This window comes from Coturnix japonica, chromosome 2 (genome assembly GCF_001577835.2).
Source record: "Coturnix japonica isolate 7356 chromosome 2, Coturnix japonica 2.1, whole genome shotgun sequence".
In the NCBI taxonomy this organism is placed as follows: domain Eukaryota; kingdom Metazoa; phylum Chordata; class Aves; order Galliformes; family Phasianidae; genus Coturnix; species Coturnix japonica.
Window position 1 is genome coordinate 101,986,807 of NC_029517.1, and position 21,856 is coordinate 102,008,662.

General features: G+C 39.4%; 1 protein-coding gene across 3 annotated transcripts in view; it reads right to left on the bottom strand.

Annotated features, from left to right (window-relative positions):
• The window catches only part of CA8 (carbonic anhydrase 8), a 68,065-nt gene extending 46,516 nt beyond the window's left edge, over nucleotides 1–21,549 (bottom strand). For all 3 annotated transcript variants that reach the window (XM_032442736.1, XM_032442735.1, XM_015855645.2), the window contains exons 1-4: nucleotides 21,341–21,549; nucleotides 20,944–21,135; nucleotides 17,316–17,440; nucleotides 2,736–2,831 (exon numbers count right to left, since the gene is read on the bottom strand). In XM_032442736.1, the coding sequence (XP_032298627.1) occupies nucleotides 2,736–2,831; nucleotides 17,316–17,440; nucleotides 20,944–21,135; nucleotides 21,341–21,419 (492 nt within the window). In that variant the 5' untranslated portion in view covers nucleotides 21,420–21,549. The remainder of the gene's footprint in view (nucleotides 1–2,735; nucleotides 2,832–17,315; nucleotides 17,441–20,943; nucleotides 21,136–21,340) is intronic.
• Nucleotides 21,550–21,856: the final 307 nt, after the last annotated feature.

Consider the following 21,856-nt stretch of genomic DNA (forward strand, 5'->3'; position numbering starts at 1 on the left):
ACTTCAACATGAAGACAGAAACTGACATAACAAAAAAGAAGAGCCACAGTTTAGACTGGTAAGTTTTGACTAAGCCTGTTTTGTAGCTTATACTGCAAGTAAATTCAAAATCATGCAGCACTGTGACACATAAATGCCAAGGATACAATTTGTCCTTAACAGCTTTTTGTCAGAAAAGCACACATAAAGGAACAGAATGAACAAACATGATGGACACTTTTCGAATTTACTCCTAAGGCGCTGCTAATCTGTCTGAGGCTCAAGGGAGTGTTTTTTCCCAGCCTGCAGAGTGCAGAATGGCAGATCCTCCCCCTCCATGCACCTCTGGGCTTCTGCAGGCAAAAGCCTGGCTCTCTGCAGCACTATCTTTACTGAGTGTCTTTAAGGTGGGGCTTTCAAAAGAAACCAGTTTCCATGAATGCTGTTTACTCTGCATGCTGATTTCAGTTGCTTCTGATCTACATCACCATCCAAAGACTTTAGCTTTTACCTTCAGAACAACACTGGCAAAATAAAAAGATTCAGAACAGCCTTCCTCATTTTAGCCAATGCATACACATAGGTGAAGTATAAAGTAGATGTGAGTGAGAACAGAAGAGCTGGATGATGAAAAATCTGTCCATTTCTTGGGACTTTTTGGAATGGAATCAAAGAATTATTGAAGCATTGAATCACAGAATGGTTTGGGTTGGAAGGGACCTTTAAGGTCATGTAGTTCCAACTGCCCTGCTTTAGACAGGGACATCTCCCTCCAGACCACACTGCTCACAGCCCCATCCATCCTTGCCTTGAATGCTTCCAGGGAGGGACCATCCACAGCCTCTCAGGGCAACCTGTTCCAGTGTCTCGCCACCCTCACAGTAAAGAATTTCTTCCTAATACCTAGTCTAAATCTACCCTCTTCTGGTTTAAAACCATCTTCCTTTGTCATATTGCTACATGCCCTTATAAATGACATAGTCGTTACTGGAAGGAAATAATTGAACATCAACTTTTATTTCTAGAAAACGGAGAGAATTTTCTCTTCTTTCAAAAAAAAAAAAAAAAATTCAAATTGATAAAAGATATTAAAATCATTTCAAACATGTCTGGAGCCCCCAGTATAAGAAAGATGGAGAGCTGTTGGAGTAGGTCCAGAGGAGGGCCACAAAGATAATCATAGGGCTGGAGCACCTCCCCTATGAAGACAGGCTGAGGGAGCTGGGCTTGTTCAGCCTGGGGAAAAGAAGGCTGTGGAGTGACCTCATTGCAGCCTTTCAGTACCTGAAGGGAGCCTATAAACAGGAGGGGAGTCAACTCTTTGAAAGGGCAGATAACAGCAGGACAAGGGGAAATGGTTTTAAGTTGAAAGAGGGAAGATCTGGGTTGGACATTAGGAGGAAGTTCTTTACTATGAGAGTAGTGAGGGGCTGGAACAGGTTGCCCAGAGAGGTTGTGGATGCCCCATCCCTGGAGGTGTTCAAGGCCGGGTTGGATGGGGCCCTGGGCAACCTGGTCTAGTATTAAATGTGGAGGTTGGTGGCCCTGCCTGTGACAGGGAGGTTGGAGATTCAGGATCCTTGAGGTCCCTTCCAACCTGGGCCATTCTGTGATTCTATGATGTTGGTTCTAAATTGCACCAAGGTCTGCCAGTTAGGACAGTGAGGCTATTTTTATTAACCTTAAAATGATGTGTTTGAGAACTATGGTATACAACTATTGCATTTCCATTACTTAGTGGGAAAAATGGTCACTGATTTTCTTCTCTCTGTTCCTTTAATAAATAGATGAAAGCTATTTTACCTAAGTCAATTTTAGTTATATGAACCCCTTCCTCATAAGTGAAAAAGCACTTTGGAATGCTTAAGAACTCAGATTAAGGTGGAAGTCCAGAAATAGAAGATATATCATTTAAGTTTTAAGAAAATGTATCATTTAAGTTTTATGTTTGTATAAGAACTTACCTATAACTTTCTAACCATCTCCAAGGTTACCTCTGCTGGAATTAGAAGGTGACTTACATAAGCAATTATGATACAGCCCTCTAGGATACAAAACTGAAAGAATAAAAACTTTCTGACTTCCATTTTTAGAAGTTCTATCACAGCAATGGATATATAACCAATGTACCTTTACATTCCAACAGAGGTAAAGCTCAAAGGCATTCACAAACTTGTAATGAAATATGACAAATTAATAGTATCACTGTGAAAGAAAAGCCATTTGATCTAAGCATGAATTCTAAACTTCTTCCCACAAACCCATTTAAATAAAAAAGTTTGCCACTTCTCATGAGGATGATGAGAAACTGAGAGTTTTCTTTATAGGGTGCAGCCCTTGAAAAATTTTCAACATTATTATTGGGCCTAATCAACAAGATTATGGGCCTAACTTCCCAGTTCCCCAATTAATTCATGCACAGCAGGCAGAGGCTGGAATAGAGATGGAGAAGCACCTCCGCCTCCTGACAGTCCCCTCACAAGCCTGGTGTGCAGATGCCTACTTACAGCCAGATGACTTGATTACGTATTAACTCTTCTTTAACTAACATACATTAAATATACCATTTAAGCAAGGCTTACTCATTTAGCATATGCGCAGAGAACAGAACAGAGAAGTATCTTTTGAGTAGAATTCCACAAGTTATACATTATTTTATTTCATGAAATCATTAAACATGAAAGAAAATGTAAAGGAACTCATTTTCCTCACACAAATGACACTGCATGCTAACACATGCAACCCAGGAAACTTACCTGTACAAATAAAGCAATGATAGCTATGCCATGCTTCTTCCCTACTGCTTCATCAATGCTGCTGTATAGTGTGGAGTTCCAGTGCATTAGATGAAGCTAAAACAAAGGAGTGTCATTAGATCAGTACAGAAAAGTTTTGCAATTAAAATAAAATAAACATCAGAAATTAACTTAAATTTACAAAGCCTCCACATGCTTGAGCATATGCATGCATGTACATGCTTGTGTCTATGCATGTATATATAAATGCATTTCTATTATAAACATCAGGAATTCCAAGGATAAAAAGAAAAAACAAAACAAAACAAAAAAACCTGCAGAAGAAGTGATTTATGGTCAGTTACCACACGTCTGTAACAAAGGTGTAGGTAAGAGTAACTCTCTTACTTTGAATACTGAAATAACCAATGTAGCTAATCCAACCTGCCGGCACTGCCTCTCAGTCTTCCAGGTATGACTATGATTACGAACATAGGCTGTCCAGATAGACTTGACTGGCTGACGGTTCTATCTCAATGATACTTGTCTCAAACATCACCTTGTAAGATTAGTCATTCAAATCTCAGTAATAAGAGTAGGTGAAGTGATATCAGGAAAGATTAAACAGAGAGAAAGTTAAGCAGAGAAAACAGCTGGAGAAGCACCTACGGGACAGTGGGGAAAGAGATTCTGAAGAGGAAAACAAGGGCCTTCAACTGCCTTCTTTCACAGATAGTAGGATCTATAGGATTTAAAGAATGGATACAGGCCAGGCAGGAGACACCAGATGGTAAACATGAAGTCTGTTCTAGTGAGGTGTCAGCACTATCTGGCAAGATCTGGGAAGTGATGTTTGAGAAAAGTGATGGAAAACTGACTAACAGACAGGAAGGAAGGTCAAAAAGGTGTAAGGAAGGATGGAAGGAGGGGGAGGCAGGGAGAGACGCTACCATCTGCTGTGAGCTAATACACATTGCAACCACAAGTTTTTCCAGTACTGATGCTAAAAAGTAATCTCTGCAGCTGGATTTGGTAACAGGGCAAAGCTTAAGCATCCTGAGCACAGCTGCTCTTAAGTCCATTTGTTAATAACTGCTGCACACTCCAAACACATAAAACAGCTAAAAAAAAAAAAAAAAAAAAAAAAAAAAGTATGGGCTCTTAAATTGTTAGAACTAATTTGTTTTGAACATACGTGCTGTCATATTTTATTGTACATTACAAGCTTTTCTATAAATTTAATTTGCCTTTGGCTTTTAAAGGAATATACTATATATATACTATATACTATATATACTACAAAGGACCGAGCAATAACAACCCAGTCTCTAACTCTAATTTCAGCCAACGCAGAACAGCAACCACTCAAGAAACCAGAGCACCGCATTCCCCGGAGAGCCTGGAGTGTGCAGGAGCCGTCCGCCAGAGGGGGCTCATGCAGTCCCATCACCCCAATCAAACCCTGACATTCAGGAGGGAACGTGAGCCAGATGCGGGCAGGCGGAGAGCGCACAAGAAAGAAAAAGGTTGCAGTGACTACAGTCCTGATGGCAACGTCCTTGGTGCTGGGGAGAACAATGCTACATGGCAACGCTATTCATTTTGTTTGAAATGTCAAAGCAAGCTTTTCCTTCGGTGACTGGAACAATAGAGCTGAGAGCGATAGCCAGATTTAAAAGGAGCATTCCTTCGGCTGTGTCAACAGGCAGGTCCTGGCTAGGGCTGCCATGACATTCAGTAGCTTGCTGTGCTCCTTTAGAGGTGAAGTCTGCAATCTGATGTTTCTCCATGTTCTGACAGCTGTATTTCTGAAGATTTGAAAGGAAAACAGCCTCAGAGAAAAGAAAATGAATGAGCACTTCGCACTTACCAGCAATAACCCCAGTGCACCTAGAAACAGGCTGTTGTCCTGTCTCAGCAGGCTTATCAGAGCAGAGACTGGTTCCTATACTAATGATATATATTGGCTAGGTATATAGGTGTGTGTGTGTATGTGTATATATATATATATATATATATATATATATATATATATATTCCTCTTCCCACATCGCCTGGGACATGAGAAGTGTAAGTTAAGTATGAGCTACCCATTTTATGGGTATCTTTAAGCCTTGCTATTTACTTGGGGAAAAAAGATTCTCTGCAGACCCTCAGAGCCTCCTTCCTGTCCACCAACTCAATGGAGGTCAGACTGGTCTACTACAAAAAGAAAATAATGCAAAGAGTAAAAATAGATGTGCTTAAGGCTAATGTAGGTATGACTTGACAAAGTCCACATTTAGTAATCCACATTATTGAAGGTACTAAAACAGACACTCTTCACCTTCTGGTCTAAAGATTTCCATCACTTTGAGATCCTGCTGAAGAATGCCTTAAATAACTTAGTCTCCTTGAAACAAGAATCACCATTTTGTACTGAGTTTCTGTAGCTCAGCGTAGAACAAGTTTCTGGTCAGCGTTAAAAATGCTTCTGCATTACTGCCTTAGAGGCAATGATAATTACAGTAGATTAGCAGTCTGTTTTTTACACAGCAGGTAGTAAACTTGTTGCCATAAACACTTGTGGAGTCACATAGTACCAGCAGGTTCATAAATGGGTTGGATGAATTATGTCCACCAACAGATTAAAGAACACACAGAGATGTAGCCTTAGGTCCAACTGAGGAGTACAACACAGGAAGTGGTAAGGCTGAGGTGCTCCTCAGACAGCATCTCTTACTGCCACAGCTACAGATGTAATACTGGATGGAACACTGGTCTGATCCCGTAGGGTATTCATTATGTTCCCATGTTTTGAAATAGCTCTTCATAAACAACGTTCTGTTACTAGAGGTACACAAGATGAAATTACACAGGAAAACTAATGAAAAATAATAATGCCAAAATATATCCTAACAACAAGCCAATAGGCCTCACATCTTCTGTTTTCCAATAATCCTGTGTGCACATATTTAAAGAAATAGATGTCAGCATACGCTTAAATACATGGAAGCCAAATCAAAATTATTCTTCTACAGAACAGGAAACATGCAGCTCAGGTAGAGGCTGGATAATTCAATGAACAAGGGATTCCAAAAGGAGAACATAAATAGGAAAGCTGTAAGACCTAAATGTCCTAAGTGTCCTTAGAAAAATGTTCCTTCCAAATTGTGGTTCATCCCATGTATTTTTTATGATTTTGCCTTTTGTTTATTAAGGTTTTTGTTTTGTTTTTGCAATATGACATCAGAAAATAAATAAATAAATTGTTTTTTAAAAAAATGATAGCAAAAAGACTACAAACATAAAATCTGAACTCAAAAAGGGACAGTGCACAAACAACACGGCCTGTAACTTTTGTAAATATTAATAGGAATCATATTTTCACAGAGGAAAGACCTCACTTGAAACTATCAATATAATGTCTGCATACAGTGATGACTTCATAGCAGCCACAGCAACTTACTAGATCAATGATCTGTGTTTTGGTAACCTTTAGTATTACGTTGATTTGACAGCTATATTGATTTGAGACATAGATTTGAGAGTGCCTGCTTACAAAAAGTGGGTGCCAGCCTCTGATGCAAACACAATCATATGGGTTTTTTAAATAACCAGCACATTATAGGTACAAAAAAACTAAAGCAGGAGATAAGCTGTTCAAGTTGCCAGCTAACATGTTGATACTCAGTAATTAGGTTGTTTCTATACAACCAGAATGAGTGAGCTGTGCTGCTGTCATAGCTGGCTTTGAATGCTAGATAATGCACTTTTACAGAAATACCAGAAGAATGTGAGAAACTCCTTAGCATTCCAAAATCCAAAATTATCTGGAGCCTTTTAATATTCCAGCTGTAAATTACAGAATTGTAGCAGTGAGTTACATTGAATTACAGAATTGTAGTGACTTAAAATCCTTTAAGTTGGATGAACTGAAAATTCATAAAGGTAAATAACAACCAAGTACTGATAGAGCTGATTTGTTTTGGGAACAGCTAGAGAGATTCTCCCTGACAGGAAAGATTAAGGAATTATTCCAGGCCTTAGAAGGATTATTTGGTATAGAACAAATTTTGAGGATCCTCTTAATTTTCACCTGGTTCCCACTCAACCAGAAGAGTTTTGATCCTAGTCATGATGTCCTTGCTCAGGAAAAACAGATGCTGACATTAACTAGTTACCTATCTCAAATCAACACTGCTGCAAAACTGAGTAAGGACCTGAGTTTTGGGCTTTAAATGCAATAAACAAACAGAAACCTCACACTTCAATGAGTTCCTTTCTCTATCATGGAAAACATTTCTTATATTGAAACAAAAAGGCCTTTTACACAGAATAAGTCACTGCGATGATAAATGCTGGCAAAAATTGGAGTCACTCTATATGACCTTGTACACTTATTAGTTCTGGAAACCAGCTTCTATGAATAAAAAAGCATTACACAAACATGCACATTTTTCTTCTATGGCACTGGCTGCTCTGTGGATCTTTGCAGGGAGCAAAACTGGGCTGCCAGGGTGCACTTCTGACTTAGATTCAATCCCCCAGTCCATTTGTATATCCAGCGTTGCCCTTTCCCAAGTGCACAGTCTAGCACTTGTTCCTGTTTGATTTTATATGGTTGATATAAAAACAACTGCTCTGCTAACTATTGTAGAACTTAACAGCTGTTCTTCTGGACTCACCCAGGTTTGTTAAAGACCGGTACATTCCCATTTCACCCACAACATGCCATAAAAGCTGAGGAGGGAATGGTACAGATGGAAAATTCCAGATGCCTAACAAGAGCTGACATTCAGTCTTTCTCCTGGTTTAAGAGGGTTGAAATGAAGCTGAGGATTTCAGCTAGTAATAACAGATGGCAACACAACCCAGCCATATACCAATGATGCATAATTTCAACAAACCAAACATTCCATCAACAATATCACGTAAAAACAAAATGTGGGGGGGAAAAAATGCCTTACTATTATACGTGTGCACAAGAATTTATGAGTTGATACTTGACTTGGCACTGAATTGCTTCAGGAAGCAATTGACTAAGCTGCTGGCAGTGACCATAACATACAGTAATTAAGCTTCAAAGCCTCACAAGGGGACCAAACCAAGGATATGACCAGGGCACACAGGCTCAAGAAAAGTGATTAAAAAAATAGAAAGTTAGTTATTAACAGCCTGAAGGAGAGGTTTAGGAAATTAAAGTTAATGGAATTGATACACAGGGTGTTGGAAAATGTCTTAGGAGAAGCAAGAGTATATGTACATACTTCAGAACACAATAAGAGAAGCAAAAATCCATAAAGTATAAAGCCTGCATGGTTCAGTCAGGAAAAATTTACTCCTTTTAAAATACAAATAAAAATAAATGATTCTATTACGAACTCTAGGTAAAAGCAATATGAAGAAGAGGAGGCAGTAGTCAGAAGACTTAGTGTTAATCAGTGTACTTGGTTTATGCTTGTAGGCTTGAATTTTTCAATGCTTCTGCCAAAATGCCACTGAATTTCGGTAGGAATTAAATAATCTTTAACATTTCATACATAGATTATTGTCAAAACAAAGGCATGAAAGGAATTCTGTGCCTGTCTTTGAAAGCAATGCTGAGATCAATGTTAAGACAGGCTGGAAGCAGTGCCAAGAAACACAGATAATGCTTAAGAGTAAAAAATCTCCCAAGTAGTATAATGTGGGAGAAGGGAAAGCACAACTTCTGCTCAACCTCTGCTTGTTATAATTTATTTAGAGTCTAAAGATCTAGGCCTAGTCCATCATTTAACTGTCAGGCTCTTGAGTATGCAAGAGAACAAGATGACATTCCCTAAACAAAAGTGAGCTGTAATATAAAATTGGTCAAATTAGGTGGAAGCAATAAGTCAGAATGGAGTAGAGTACAGAGCTGTTTAGACAACTTTGCACCATCGTGTGAGATAAAAAGTGTCTTAGGCCAAAAGCTAAATTCACAGCTAAAATATTCAGAATAAATGCTCATTTGCAATATCAAGCTCATCCAGAAGAATCCTTACTATGCTGTCCTCTCTGTGAATGCCTTTGAAAGAGGGTTGAACTGTAATGTGTTTGTAAGGAAAATTATTTTACTTAGGCTGTATAAGGAAGGGTTGCAAATATACCCTCCAAAATCTGTTCTTTCCACAAAATCAGCCAGGCACCAATTGCCTGAACTAAAAAAAATAGACTACAGAAGAAGTTCCAGGCAATTGTGCAACATACCTTCAGGCGTGTCACTGGAAAGACAAGGAATAGTGGGCCTACTGAACTATTAAGTCTACAGAAGTGCTCTAGCAGTCACTGTGGCAAGTTCCTTGTGCTATGGAAGTGTCTACCACATTGGTAAACCATATAGAAAAGGAATAATGAAAATATTGCAACATCTAACATTAGCCAGGCTTCTGTGTTCCCTCTGAAGAATCTAATACCTTGTAGTAGTCTCACTTCACGTAAGAAAGAGAACTGCTGGTCCACTAAAAAAAAACAAAATTAAAATTATAACTTCTGAGGGAGTCAAAATACTTCAGCTACAAACAGTAAGATAAAAAGAAAAGGAAGCAATAATAATAACAATAATAATAATAATAATAATAATAATAATAATAATAATTTTAAAAAATCCATCTGAGTTCTTTCTGTTTCTGTTGTTAAGAAAAACAGCAAAAAATGGGTCAAATCTTGCATTTCTCTTCTAACTAAAGATGGGCCAACTTGTCACAGAGGCTTCACTTCCAACGTTAGGAAACAAGAAAGTGGCACAAGGAGGCTGACACAGAACCAAACACCACTGCCATCTCTCAGCACCAACAGGGAAGCAAGATACAGGCATAAAATGTATGATTAATGCAACCACACTGGCAGTGTGGAAGAAGAATGAAGGAGACCAGTCTCCAGAAAGCTCTGCAAACCCAAACTAGACCTTTTTCATCCAGGACTTGAACAGGAGGTCAAACCTTCATCTCAGCAACTCACAGAGGTTACTGAAATGTGACATCAGCTTGTTTGTTTCTTAAAAAAACTATTGGATACAAGGGAAACTGAGGACACTATAATATGTAATTCATCTGTATATATTTTTTCTTCCTGTTTGAAAGCACAGGCAGCGCTATTTCTACTGGTATGCACAGGAGATAAAAGCAAAACAAGAATTAAGAAAAAAAATGAACACTTTTCCAATCTCAGTAAAATTATACAGGCAAACTTATTCAGCAAACTTTTTTCACCTGAGATGTCCTCCTTAGAAAAGCTATTCCTATTTCACTCAATCATTTGGAGTATGGACCATTTCTTTCTCAAAAGGGTACTGAAGTTCTCCATTCTGGAAGAAGTCATAAATCACAGACTATTGCAACTGCCACCTCAAAAGAATTTTAGATGTGTTCAATCCATGAAACCTCAAGCACATGACTAGCTGGAAGTAAGATAACTCTTAAAAGAGAAACTAAAGAATAAAGAAACATCAGTACTGGCCATTAATGCCACTCTTCTTTGACTTGGTGTCTGGCAGCTTGTATGTCTTTCACAATTCAATGAATAAATCACAGATTTTCTACAGATGGAGAAATAACACTACCTCTGAAGATGTCTACAGCTCTTCCACAGAGCTTAATTGGGTATTTCTCAGAAGCTAGTCAAGTTAAATGCATGTTTCTAGCACAACAGCCCATTTCTACACGTATCTCAACCACAAACCCATGTTACAAAGCTTACAGATCATATTCCATGATCAATGAAAACTACACGTGAGTGAGCAATACAAGAGCCAATCATGTTGACAAATTACCTAGAAACAAAGTATACTTCAGAGACTGCATGTGCCCATTTATATCAAATTATCCTTCAACCATGATAAAATCATGATACTGAAAGAGCTTAGCAACTACCAATACTAAGAGTCATAAGCTGCCCCTGTGTGTTTTTACAACAATGGTAATTTTGTTTTTATCTTCTTGCCAATTTTCATTTAGTATACTGTGAGGGAACAAAGACCTCCCAGCTTTATACTACTAATGAAAAGAAAGAAAAGAAAAATAACAATAACATCAAAGAGAAGATACCTGAATTAGATGACCACTGAGTGTAAGATGTATAGAATAATACAGAAAAATACTTGAATGCCTGCACATATGAGGCTAACATCACACATAATACAATTCACCGACAGCCCTGAAATTAGTCCTAGGACTGATTCTGCCTGTGGAGCGCAGTGTAATGCTAACTATTCTTATTATGCTTCTAAAAGGCATAATGTGTACGCATAATGTGTAGAAGATTCTATATTATCTATAAATCAGTGCAGATTTGGAAATCAAAACTGAAAACATATGCTTTGGTCTGTTTTTCCTGAGTTTTCCACAATTCTGTTCTCAAAAATTAGATAATGTTCAATGGGTATGTCTACTTTAAACTGTAATTGATCTTTTATCTACTCGTCAAAGATTCAGCTCCACAGCTCACTGTAGCTTCCTGAGGAGTGGAAGTGCAGAAGGCAATGCCAGTTCTTCTCCCTGGGATCCAGTGACAGGATGGGAAAAGCACAAAGCTATGCCAAAGGAATTTCAGATTGGGAATTAGGAAACACTTTTTTTTACCGTGAGAGTGGTCAAACACTGGAACAGGCTTCATAGAGACATAAAGAGGTGGTTGACGTCCCATACCTGTCAATATTCAACAGGCATTTGGATAATGCTCCCAGTAATACACTTTTACATTTCTTTAGTCCTGAAGTAGTCACGTAGTTTGACTTGATATTTGAAGATCCCTTCCAACTCTCTTCTCTCCTCTCCTTCCCCCCCAAACAACTTTAGATTTTACTTATGTATATCGTGACTTTTAACAAAGGCACTGCAGGGTTGCAGTTTTGTGGGATTTTTTGTTTATCTGTTTATTTGAACAATTAAATTTTTAAATAATATGTCTGGCCATATCTTTTAGAATGTTGTTTGGTACAGTTATCAGAATCCCATTCATTATCACAGTAATTACACGAATGAAATCATTTTCTTCTAAGAAGCACTGCTTTAATCATGGCTGACAGTATTATTCTGCAATGATTTCAAAATTTAGAAAGTGTTCCAAGCCACTTAGTAACAAACTACACTTCCATTAGAAAATGTGGAAAATTTCTAAGCAGTGTTCCAAACCTCAGCATGAAGGTATGTAAATCGTAGCAGAATCTGCTCTGTTTGCCTCCTCTTAAATCAAGATTGCCTAAGCTGGATATTCTTCACTCCTATGTCATACTTTACTCAGGTAATAGGATTTATTCTTCAGGTTTAAACGTTTTCTTTTACAGTTTATGACTAGGATTACAGTCCCATTAAAACTACCAGCAGAAATCCACAGGTTTCAAAACTAAGCTCATGTGTCAGAAACTGCTGTCATTATGCATCAAGTTCTGCTTGCCATTCACACCTACCTAACCCCACTGAAATTTATACATTTCCATGTCAAGAGGAAATGACAGGGAAGCTCATGCCTTCCATTTCAATTACAAATAATGTTTTATCTTTTTAAACAGAATAATTTGCTAACAAGCAAATAAGTAACTGAACAAAACAGACAGCAAGACTAAAGAAAGTGGTGAAGAATACTTAAGGTTGGCAAACTTCTATGTTGAAAGTAAATCACTTCCACTGAAGAAATGGCAGGAAAGGAATGCATTCTGCACATGTTTGTGATTATAGATCTCAACACAGAGAAATCCTCACACCAAAGACTGTAAAGATTTGAGAGCTGAGAAGTATATTGGTGGCAGCCTCGCCTGATGCTTGAAAACCATTTGATGCAATCCACAGGTAGGCACCATTTCACATGAACACAGAGGTGAACTTAATAGCTTAAACTGGACAGAGGATATGAGATGTTTAATTACACAAAAGTACATTCTAGCAGATATTTCAGTAACTGTGAAAGACGACAAAATTAATTACTCTGCTCCTCATTACACAACAGAAAGGAACACTGATTTTACTGGGCAGAACTGATTCTGCTCCTTCAGGCAACTGGAATTTCATTTCTTCAAAACCAGGTAATAATAAAAGTTTTAACCTTCCTGCATCTCTGAAATGGTTTTCTGTCAATCCTCTTCTACTGAGAATTTTCACATGGTTCACGGCTAATACAATCCTACATTTTAAAGAGGATGGATTACAGGGAATTATGTTCCTGGTCATATACAAGCCTTGAAAGGAGCCTTTTTATTCCCTTAGTTGCAGTTTTATTTCAGAACAGCAGCCTGGAAACAACGATTTCCTTATGTTCAGATTATGGTTTTGGTTATACCAACACTTGAGTAAATATGAGGAGATACCTTTAGGGCATACTTTTCCCTACATTTTCCTTCATTTCAGAAGCTGTTAAAACATATTAATTTTTTTACATAAAAAGGCATTGATGTCATCCCATGGTTCATTTTCTCTTGCTCTCCTGTCCTTTTTGGACTATGATTTGGTTAGGTCTGGCATAATAATATGCCAAGACGATACAGAGATCAGGTTCAATGGAACTCCATTTTTAGTTACTCCTATAGCAATAAGAATAAATGTTCATGCCTAACATGAGCTGTCAGTTGCTACTCCTGTTTCCATCTGTCTCCCTATTACACAGCAAATACAAGGAAGAAAGCAGAGCCTCGTCAGAGTTTTATAATCCAAACTCTCAGCATGAAAGAGAGAAATATATAGAATAGTTCCTCTCTTGTTTAAACCTAAATCAAGTTCAGGTAATATACATGAGAGCACAAGCATGGGTTTTACTGCTCTATGAAAATATGTCCTTCAAAGTATGTCCTGACTATTAGTACCCTGTTCCACTTACTGACAAGAAACAGTCTCTAAGTGTTAAGACAGTTACTGAAAACATAACACAACTGGTGGCCAAAGGTCAAGTAACACTATTTATGTGCAGTAGAAGTACTTAGTGAGAACAGTTTCTGGAGAAAGTTGCATGTCTCCTTCCAGTTTCTGCCCAAAAAGCAAGAACAGCCCTTCTGATCTGTTTTTTATGAAATAAAGACAGGACTATTGTAACAGCACTCTATTTTTCCTTTGATTAAAAAATAAATGTGTTATAGAATATATCTTTGACAACTATTTATTCTTATGTCTTATTTTCCTGACTGGTTGCATGCACAGATATTTTAGTGAATGCAATCAAGCTTGTGTATTATTGTCAACATTCTGATTTCTTCAGTCAAGAAAGGTGGAATACACATATTTGCTAAACTTCAGACAATAATAAACATAACAATGCACTCAGCCTCCAATTCACATAAATAATGCTTTTTCTCCAGTGTGAACAGTTTCAAGCTGTTCCAAAAGTTACTTAAGTAATCACATCTACTTCACCATGAACCTATATATCTTAACCATGTGCAGAAATCCAGCTGTTGAGTCAGAAATAATAGATTGCTGCACTAAGAGACACAGGATATTACCTAACTAATATGAGATATTGCTAAATTTCTATAAAAGTGGATGTGGTATCAGAGATTAATGAGTTTGAGTGCGCCCTCAGCAAGTATGCTAAGGACACTAAGCTGAGTGATACTTCTGACATGTTAGAAGGAAGGGATGCCATCCAGAGAGACCTCAACAAACTCAAAAGGTGGGTCCATGTGAACTTAATGAGGTTCAACATAGCAAAATGCAAGGTTTTGCACTTGGGTCAGAGTAATCCCAGATTTGTACACAGACTGGGAGCAGACCTATGGAGAAGGACCTGGGGGTCTTGGTGGATGAAAAACTGAACACAGTGTGCTCTTGCAGCTCAGAAGGCCAGTGGTATCCTGGGCTCTATCATAAGAGGGGTGGCCAGCAGGGAGGTGATTACCCCTCTCTACTCAACCCCAGTGAGGCCCCATCTGGAGTATGACACCCAGGTCTGGGGTCCCAATACAGGAAAGATGTAGAGAGGTTGGAGACAGTCCAGAGGAGGGCCAGAAAGATGAGCACCTTTTGTATGGAGCACCTTCCATACAAAAACAGGCTGAAGGAGCTGGGCTTGTTCAGCCTGGAGAAGAGAAGGCTATGAGGAGATGTCCTTGCAATCTTGCAGTATTTAAAAGGGGGTTATAAAAAGGAGGTGAATCAACTTTTTACTCGAATAGACAGTAACAGGACAAGGAGGAATGGTTTTAGCTCAAGAAGGGAAGGTTTAGATTGGATGTCAGAGGAAGGTCATTACTATGAGAGTAGTGAGGTGCTAAAAGAGGCTGCCCAGGGAGGGTGTGGATGTTCTGCCCCTGAAGGTGTTTAAGGCCAGGATGGATAGGGCCCTAGGCAGCCTGGTCTTGTATTAAGTGCAGAGGTTGGTGGCCCTGCCTGTGGCAACAGGGCTGGAACTTGATGACCCTTGGGGTCCCTTGCAACCCATGCCATTCTATGATTATATGATTATATGATTATATGATTAAGAGATTTAAGAAGTGTCTTTTTCCAGACGTGAAAAATAACGCTTTTTAAAGTCATGCTTTATGAAGATCATTACACTGACAATCTAAAGCTACAACTTCCTGGCCCAATAAATAACAATAAAATAGTCTTACAATCTTCAGTCCTGAAAAAAAGAGGGCAGCCAGATAATAAATTGCTAGCTCAGATGGATCTGTTTAAACTCAAAGCTTCTACATTGTTTTTTTATAGAACTGCTCCAAATTGCTAACAGTTTAATGAAGCATGCAATCTGCACCTAGATTGTTGTGTTATTAACACACTCAGTTAAATCAACCTCTTAGGTTTCCATATTACTGCTTATCTGCTTGGCTTGTCTTCCTCTCACAAAGGGAGGAGAGTTTAAAACTCTTTAAAATGCTTTGTAAATTCATCTCTAGTTTGTTAGGAAAAACATCCTGCTAGACTTGCCCCACTGGCAGCAGTACCAAACTACATGCTTGGTGCTCATTGTATTTATATATTTATATCTATAGCCATCTATTTGTGCTCAAACAAATACCACTCAGAATAGGGAGAAAGCATAAACTTCCCCAGAGTGCTCATGCAAGTGCATGTAACTCATCTGTCAGGCAGGCTGCAGTTTTCTTTTTGGCAACATGAAACAGAAGATAATGAACAGGCTCAAACAATACACCTGTGCACAACAAACCTTAGATATGATGGTATCAACTACACTCTCACTTTCTGCCAGAATTAATCTTCATAGGGATCTGTTTGCAAAACTCAACATTAATACTATATTTAGAGTGTATCATAAGTCTTGCAGATATTATTAGTTTGTTCCTACATGCCACCAAGACTGTTTGCAGAGTGATCCTTAATAAAGGAGGAGACTGGAAACTGTATTCCCAAGAACAATTCTCAATATAATTCATGTCAACATTTCTTGACCACCACATTCTGAATCCACACTGAGGAACAGCACCACACAGAGCTGCTTCATAATGAACAAACTACTTCCTGCATTATAGGAACACTGTAGTAGCATGAAGTCTTATTACCCATACTAAACTATATTAAGCCAGGTAATGAGCATGCAAAGGTTTCTCTCTACTTTCTTTTTGGTTGGTGAGCCTTCCCCACTCAGTTAATTCTCCTGAACTGCCAGGATCTGCCTGAAATCAACCAATACAGTCTACATGAATGACTTTATATCTGCCTGGCTTTTGTGATGGACCTGTGCAAAATCAACACCAGAAACTAACATCTGACCCAAAAGAAGGTATCTAAACAACCCTAAAAGTTAGACTGATGGTGTAAGCCAATATGCCTTTTTCCAAGAAATATTGCTTCAGGCTCCTAAGGAATTATGGTAGATATTTAAGGCAAAAATAACTCAAAGAACTCTGAAGAACAATCTTGACAGTTTATTTAAAACTAATACAGAGAAAAGTAAATTAAATAAAAATTGCAAAGCTCAAGTCATTAAACATCAGGTTTGGTATCTGATACATTAGCGTTCTAGCCCATGGTCTAAGTGATACTCCAAGACATTCCTTGAAAAGTATAAGCAATGGGAAAGCGTAAACTGAATGATGAAAGGCTGCTGAAGGGAAGAAGACATTAGTCCCAGTATTTGGGCAGGCCAGGAGTCCAAAACTGGCAGCTTATGAAGAGCTGAATTTTTTCAGACTTATTATTACTTTGTTGTCTTTCCGAATTTTGAAATTAACTCAGATATTAAAGAACATATCTAAGAGTATCACATACTTTCAGTTTTCAGATATGTAAAGCTATTTCATTAACAAATTACCATACGTTTCCTCCAAATCTTCCTAAATTGTTACTGTTCACCAAGGAAGCATTTCCAGTTTGCAGTTCTCCCCATCTCTAGCTATTAGTCAAGGTGACATAGGAAGTGTTGAAACAGCAGATCTTGTTAGAACACTAATATTATTAAGACAAAAGTTAATGATTCTGAATGTTAATTTTATAACCAATTAATCACATGGGATGAGTGCTGGAAACATTCTATTCCAGATGTATATCCTAATTTATTATCCTAATGCACACCTCAGGAAGACAGTTTTGCAGCTGAAATATAAAGCACTAAAATGCTGAGCTAAAAGAAAATCTCTTTTGAACTTCCACAAAGTCAAGCTAAGAATTGAAATCTTTTGGATTTAAAGGGTTTTATGCAATGCAGTGTCACTCTTACCTCCATGGGAAAGGCTTTAAAATTAACTGTGTGTTCAGAACCACGCTGGTTTTCTCTCCCCCAGTGAAATCGAACATCATGTAGTTCAAACTCATGTCCTCGAGGTAATGGCCCACCTATTAACACTGGGAAAGAACACAAATGGTAACACACTCGGCTTTGTAACAGATAAGCCAATGGATATATTCTCTAAATACAATGAGGACACTGCTGCAAGCTTATTTTCAACTGTGTTAGAAAGGAAAGTTGACAGAGTTGAGACCTTTACCTTAGAACTTCTGTGCAGGTACAGAATGTAGGCAGTTATAAACAACGGTGAAAACACTGTCATTCTGTTCTCTTAGTTTTATGAGCCAGAACAGCTGGTTCATAACACAAAATAAAAACACCGTACCTTTATCAGAAGAGTGAATACGTTTATTGCTGTTATCAAGACAGTAGCCACATGCTCTAAACAGATGGCAGAGGTTGTGAATTGAACTGGTCACTACCTTCAACAAGTCCAAATGCTTAATTTTCATCACCTATATTTGCTATGTATCACAGAAGCTGACAGAAAATTTTGGTTGCCAACATTTGCCAAAGCTAAAGGTAGTAAGTCATAAACCACCTGTCAGCCTTTGAGGTACGGAACACCTCCATAGCCAAATATAATCAATATATGCAATCATACACCGCTTATTTCCTTATAAACAGCTTCCAAACATCCATAGCTTCTTCCTAACATAGTTTTTTAAAGTAACCGGGACTTCTTAAAAGTATTTACCCATAATTACTGCACAAAGCAGCTACTTCACATTAAAGTTTGATTCCTTTGCATTAATAGAGCCTTTTTTCCCACCTCCTGAGGTGTGGAAGCCATAGTGACGAGGCTGGTCTCTTTCCAGTAGTGCATGGGGACAAGACTAGGGGTGATGGGATGAATCTACAGCATAGGAAGCTCCGCAATTCTGTGATTCTGTGATTTTGCTCGGACCTTTTTGAGTTCCAACCTACTTCAGAATTAATCAGTGGAAACATTTGGCCCATGGATTTGTGAAGTGGCTTCACACCAAATACTACTCTGCATGCTATAGGTAACTTTATGCTGAAATCGATGAGTCCACGCTTCCAGACAGGGCTGGGTTTTACTTAAGGTAATTTATAATCTTCCTCATAATCCATTACATTCTGGCTTACATTTCATTGACTTTGAAACTTCAACAATCTTTGATAATTGATAAGGATTATTTAACTGGATAGTGTACAGTTTTAGAGAACAGCAGTTCCATAATTTAAAAAAAAAAAAAAAAAAAAAGAAGTTATTTTGATGTACAAACTAAGTAGCCTTGGAGTAGTCTGGATCATAAGATACACTGTAGTTGTAAAACAATTCAGCAACTGAATCACGCTGCAACTGCACAAAAACAAAAAACATTGACCAAAAAGGGTTCCTAAGAGGAAATGTCCTAAATGTAACTATGAATTCAAAGTTGCTTCTTAAATTTTCTTTATCTATATTCTACTCATACCTATATCTGTAGGGAAAAATCTGCAAATCTAGTGAATATTTGGGAAAACAACCAGTTAAAGTACTCAGGAAAATCTAGAAGAATAAAAAGTTACATGATAATTAGGGTTACTTCTTTGGAAAGTAGACCATTTCCTGTTTTAAATTATTGTTCCTTAAAAGTGTAACTAGATTAAATGTTTTCTATATGAAGAACCTCTCTATCTGCAGGAGCTTCTAAGACTTCATTTTTTAAGCTTAATTTATATACTGATCCCATGATAAAAGTATTCCAGTGCATGAAGTATGTTTATCTTACTTTGCCTTTCATCAAATTCTGATCCTTGTAAATGCATGAAACATTTAACTATACTTTTCATCAATTTTTGATCCTTAGTAGAAAACAAATAATCTGATTTGCAATTTACTAATGGCTTAAGAGAAGTCTCTGTTATATGGATCCTCCAAAGCAATTTTCAATATCCAATTCCATAACACAGTTGGTCATGCTTATTCCACCTAATGTATAACATATGTATGATGATCAAATTGAAAGCAGCCTGTAAAAATGTTTACAATTAAATAATAAGGACTGGAGAATTCCAGATGGAGCGTGTCCTGAATTGAAGGATAAAATAATTCACCAGAAAGGACAAATTGACTTTTAATATGTACTTAATCAGTTTATGTTTTCAACAAAGAAGTTCTTCTTTGACTGACAACATTACAGTAGATGTGACTCTCTTGCACATCAAATGGACAAAGTTTCAAAAGCACTTAGTGCTCAACAGTTCCCATTAAAACAATCCGGCTAAATGGACTTGTCATCAGAGATCCCCTGTGAGGAAGAGAATCCGCAGGAGCTTCCGCAATCCCTGAAAATTAGCCAGAATACTTGGTCAAACACAGCTTATTAACTCTTCTCTTTGCAGGGATAAGTAATGTTGTTCTCTCCCTCCAAACATAGAAAAATTATCCCATTTAAAAATGAAAAATCAGGTAATACAAAACTAAGAAGAAACTGAAAGTAAACCAGGATTTCCTAAATCCTAATCCCATAAACCTTCATTCTATTTCACTTTTCTTATATTTCACTATTTCTTATATCTCAACATTCATCAGGCTGACATCAGTCTGCATTGTAGTTTAACAAGTATTTTCTTTCCCTGAGACTGGAATGGTTTTGCACATGGGTGCATTGGTCCTATCTTACTAGCTATTGCTACCAAGTTACAAACATAATTATTAAAAGAACAAAGCCTTCTGTTTAAAAAAATCACCGTAAAACTGAACTGACTCCCTCACCGCCAACACAGCTGCAGCTTGGAGGACTACTGGGATCTCAGAAGGAAACAAAAGTTGGGCTGTCTCGTGGTTTGACAACCTTCAGCTGTTTAAATGCCCCCAGAAGGCAGCTGCTAGCTAAGACTGGTTAGAATAACTTGGACACTCTTCAAAACACATGGTAAGAACTACCACAGGGCTGGAAAGCACAAAGAGCTTTCTCAGACAGCTTCCCTTACAGTTGTCTCCTTTGTAGAGAATAGTTTATTTACATGAAAGGTCTGAATGAGATACTGTCATTTCACTAAACTTGAAGTTGTTAATCAGCTTCTAGTTATTTGCTGAATGAACCTGAAAAACCCTTTAAGAAATGAGGTCTGCTTTGCTACGTGCTCTTCATAAATATTACAGGTATGTATAACTGGAGTATCTTTGTTAACTGACTAGTTAGTATTCACAGTCCACTCAAATTAATGTGAAAAGTTTAGTTAAAGTCGCACAGACTTCAGAAAATGGACAGATTTTTCCAGTTTGACATCATGCTGTCCTAGCAATAGAAACAGCACTAACAGACAACTGTCAGCACATTCGATGACAGCACCGCAACAGGGTCCAACCCCTGCTCTCAGAGTCCCCGAACGTGCTCTGGAGCAGCTTCACTGCCCATCCAGCTTAGAGCTGACACGCTCCCTTCCCAAAGCCAGTCCCAAAGCAGCAGCACCCACCCCTCCTCCGAGCTGCAGCCAGCGCTGAAGCAGCCCCTCCTATGCCCCAGGATGAGCGCACAGCGACCCGAGAGGCAGCGAACGCCCAGGGAACGCCGCCGGAGAAGCGTAAGCTGTGGTCGGAGCGTACCTGATTTGGATTTGAGGGCGATCTGAATGGAGTGCCCGTCGTTAATCACTTCGCAGTCACGACAAACGACGTAGTTGGGTGACAGACGCACTTCCAGGAGCGAGGGGTCGTATTTCGCTTCTCTCGAGTTCAAGTTGATGGGCGACTGGTACTCCCCGTTGGCATCGGGAAAAATCAGCCCCCACTCGACCCCTGCAGCGCCGGGAGAAGTCGTTGTGTAGCGATCCATCCCCGGAGCCCCCGCCTCGACCCTTCCAAAGACGTGGTCGTCACCTGCCGCCCCCGGGGCTCCCCGGCTCCCCCGCGATGTAAACCCTCCACCATCACCACCACCACCTCCTCTGCCCCTAAGGAAAGTTTTCCCCTCCGCAGCCGCTGCCCGGCGCCCGCTCCTCACCTTCCTCGTAGCCCCACTCCGGAGCCTCCTCCCTGCGGGGTAAGGGCTCGGCGCCCTCGATCAGGCTCCGGTCAGCCATGGGGGGCTGCTCCCCTCGGGCCGGGGCTGGCTGCGCGGCTGACGGGCGACGCTGCGTAGCACTCCGGCCCTGCCGCCGCCCCGCGAGTGGCTGGCGTTGTACGGCGACGGGCAGGGGCAGGGGCTGGGGGCGGAGGGAACCGTGCGAGAGGGCAGAGCGATGCCGCACGCCGCCGGGGGGCCGGGCACGGACGACCGCCCCCGGCGGAGAGTGTGAAGGCGGTCGCGGCGCTGTAGCCCGGTGCCTCGGTGTGCCGGGGATTCTCTCTGGCAGCACCCCCGTGTGTGTAGGGTATGGACAGGGAAAGCCTGATCAACAGCTGCAAAGTTTGCTTGCATCTGCGGAGGAAGCGCTCCAGACACCAAGACAGGACAAGGGCATACAGCTGGAAAGAGGGCAGGTACGAAAGGACCAAGGGGTCCTTGTGGACACAAATG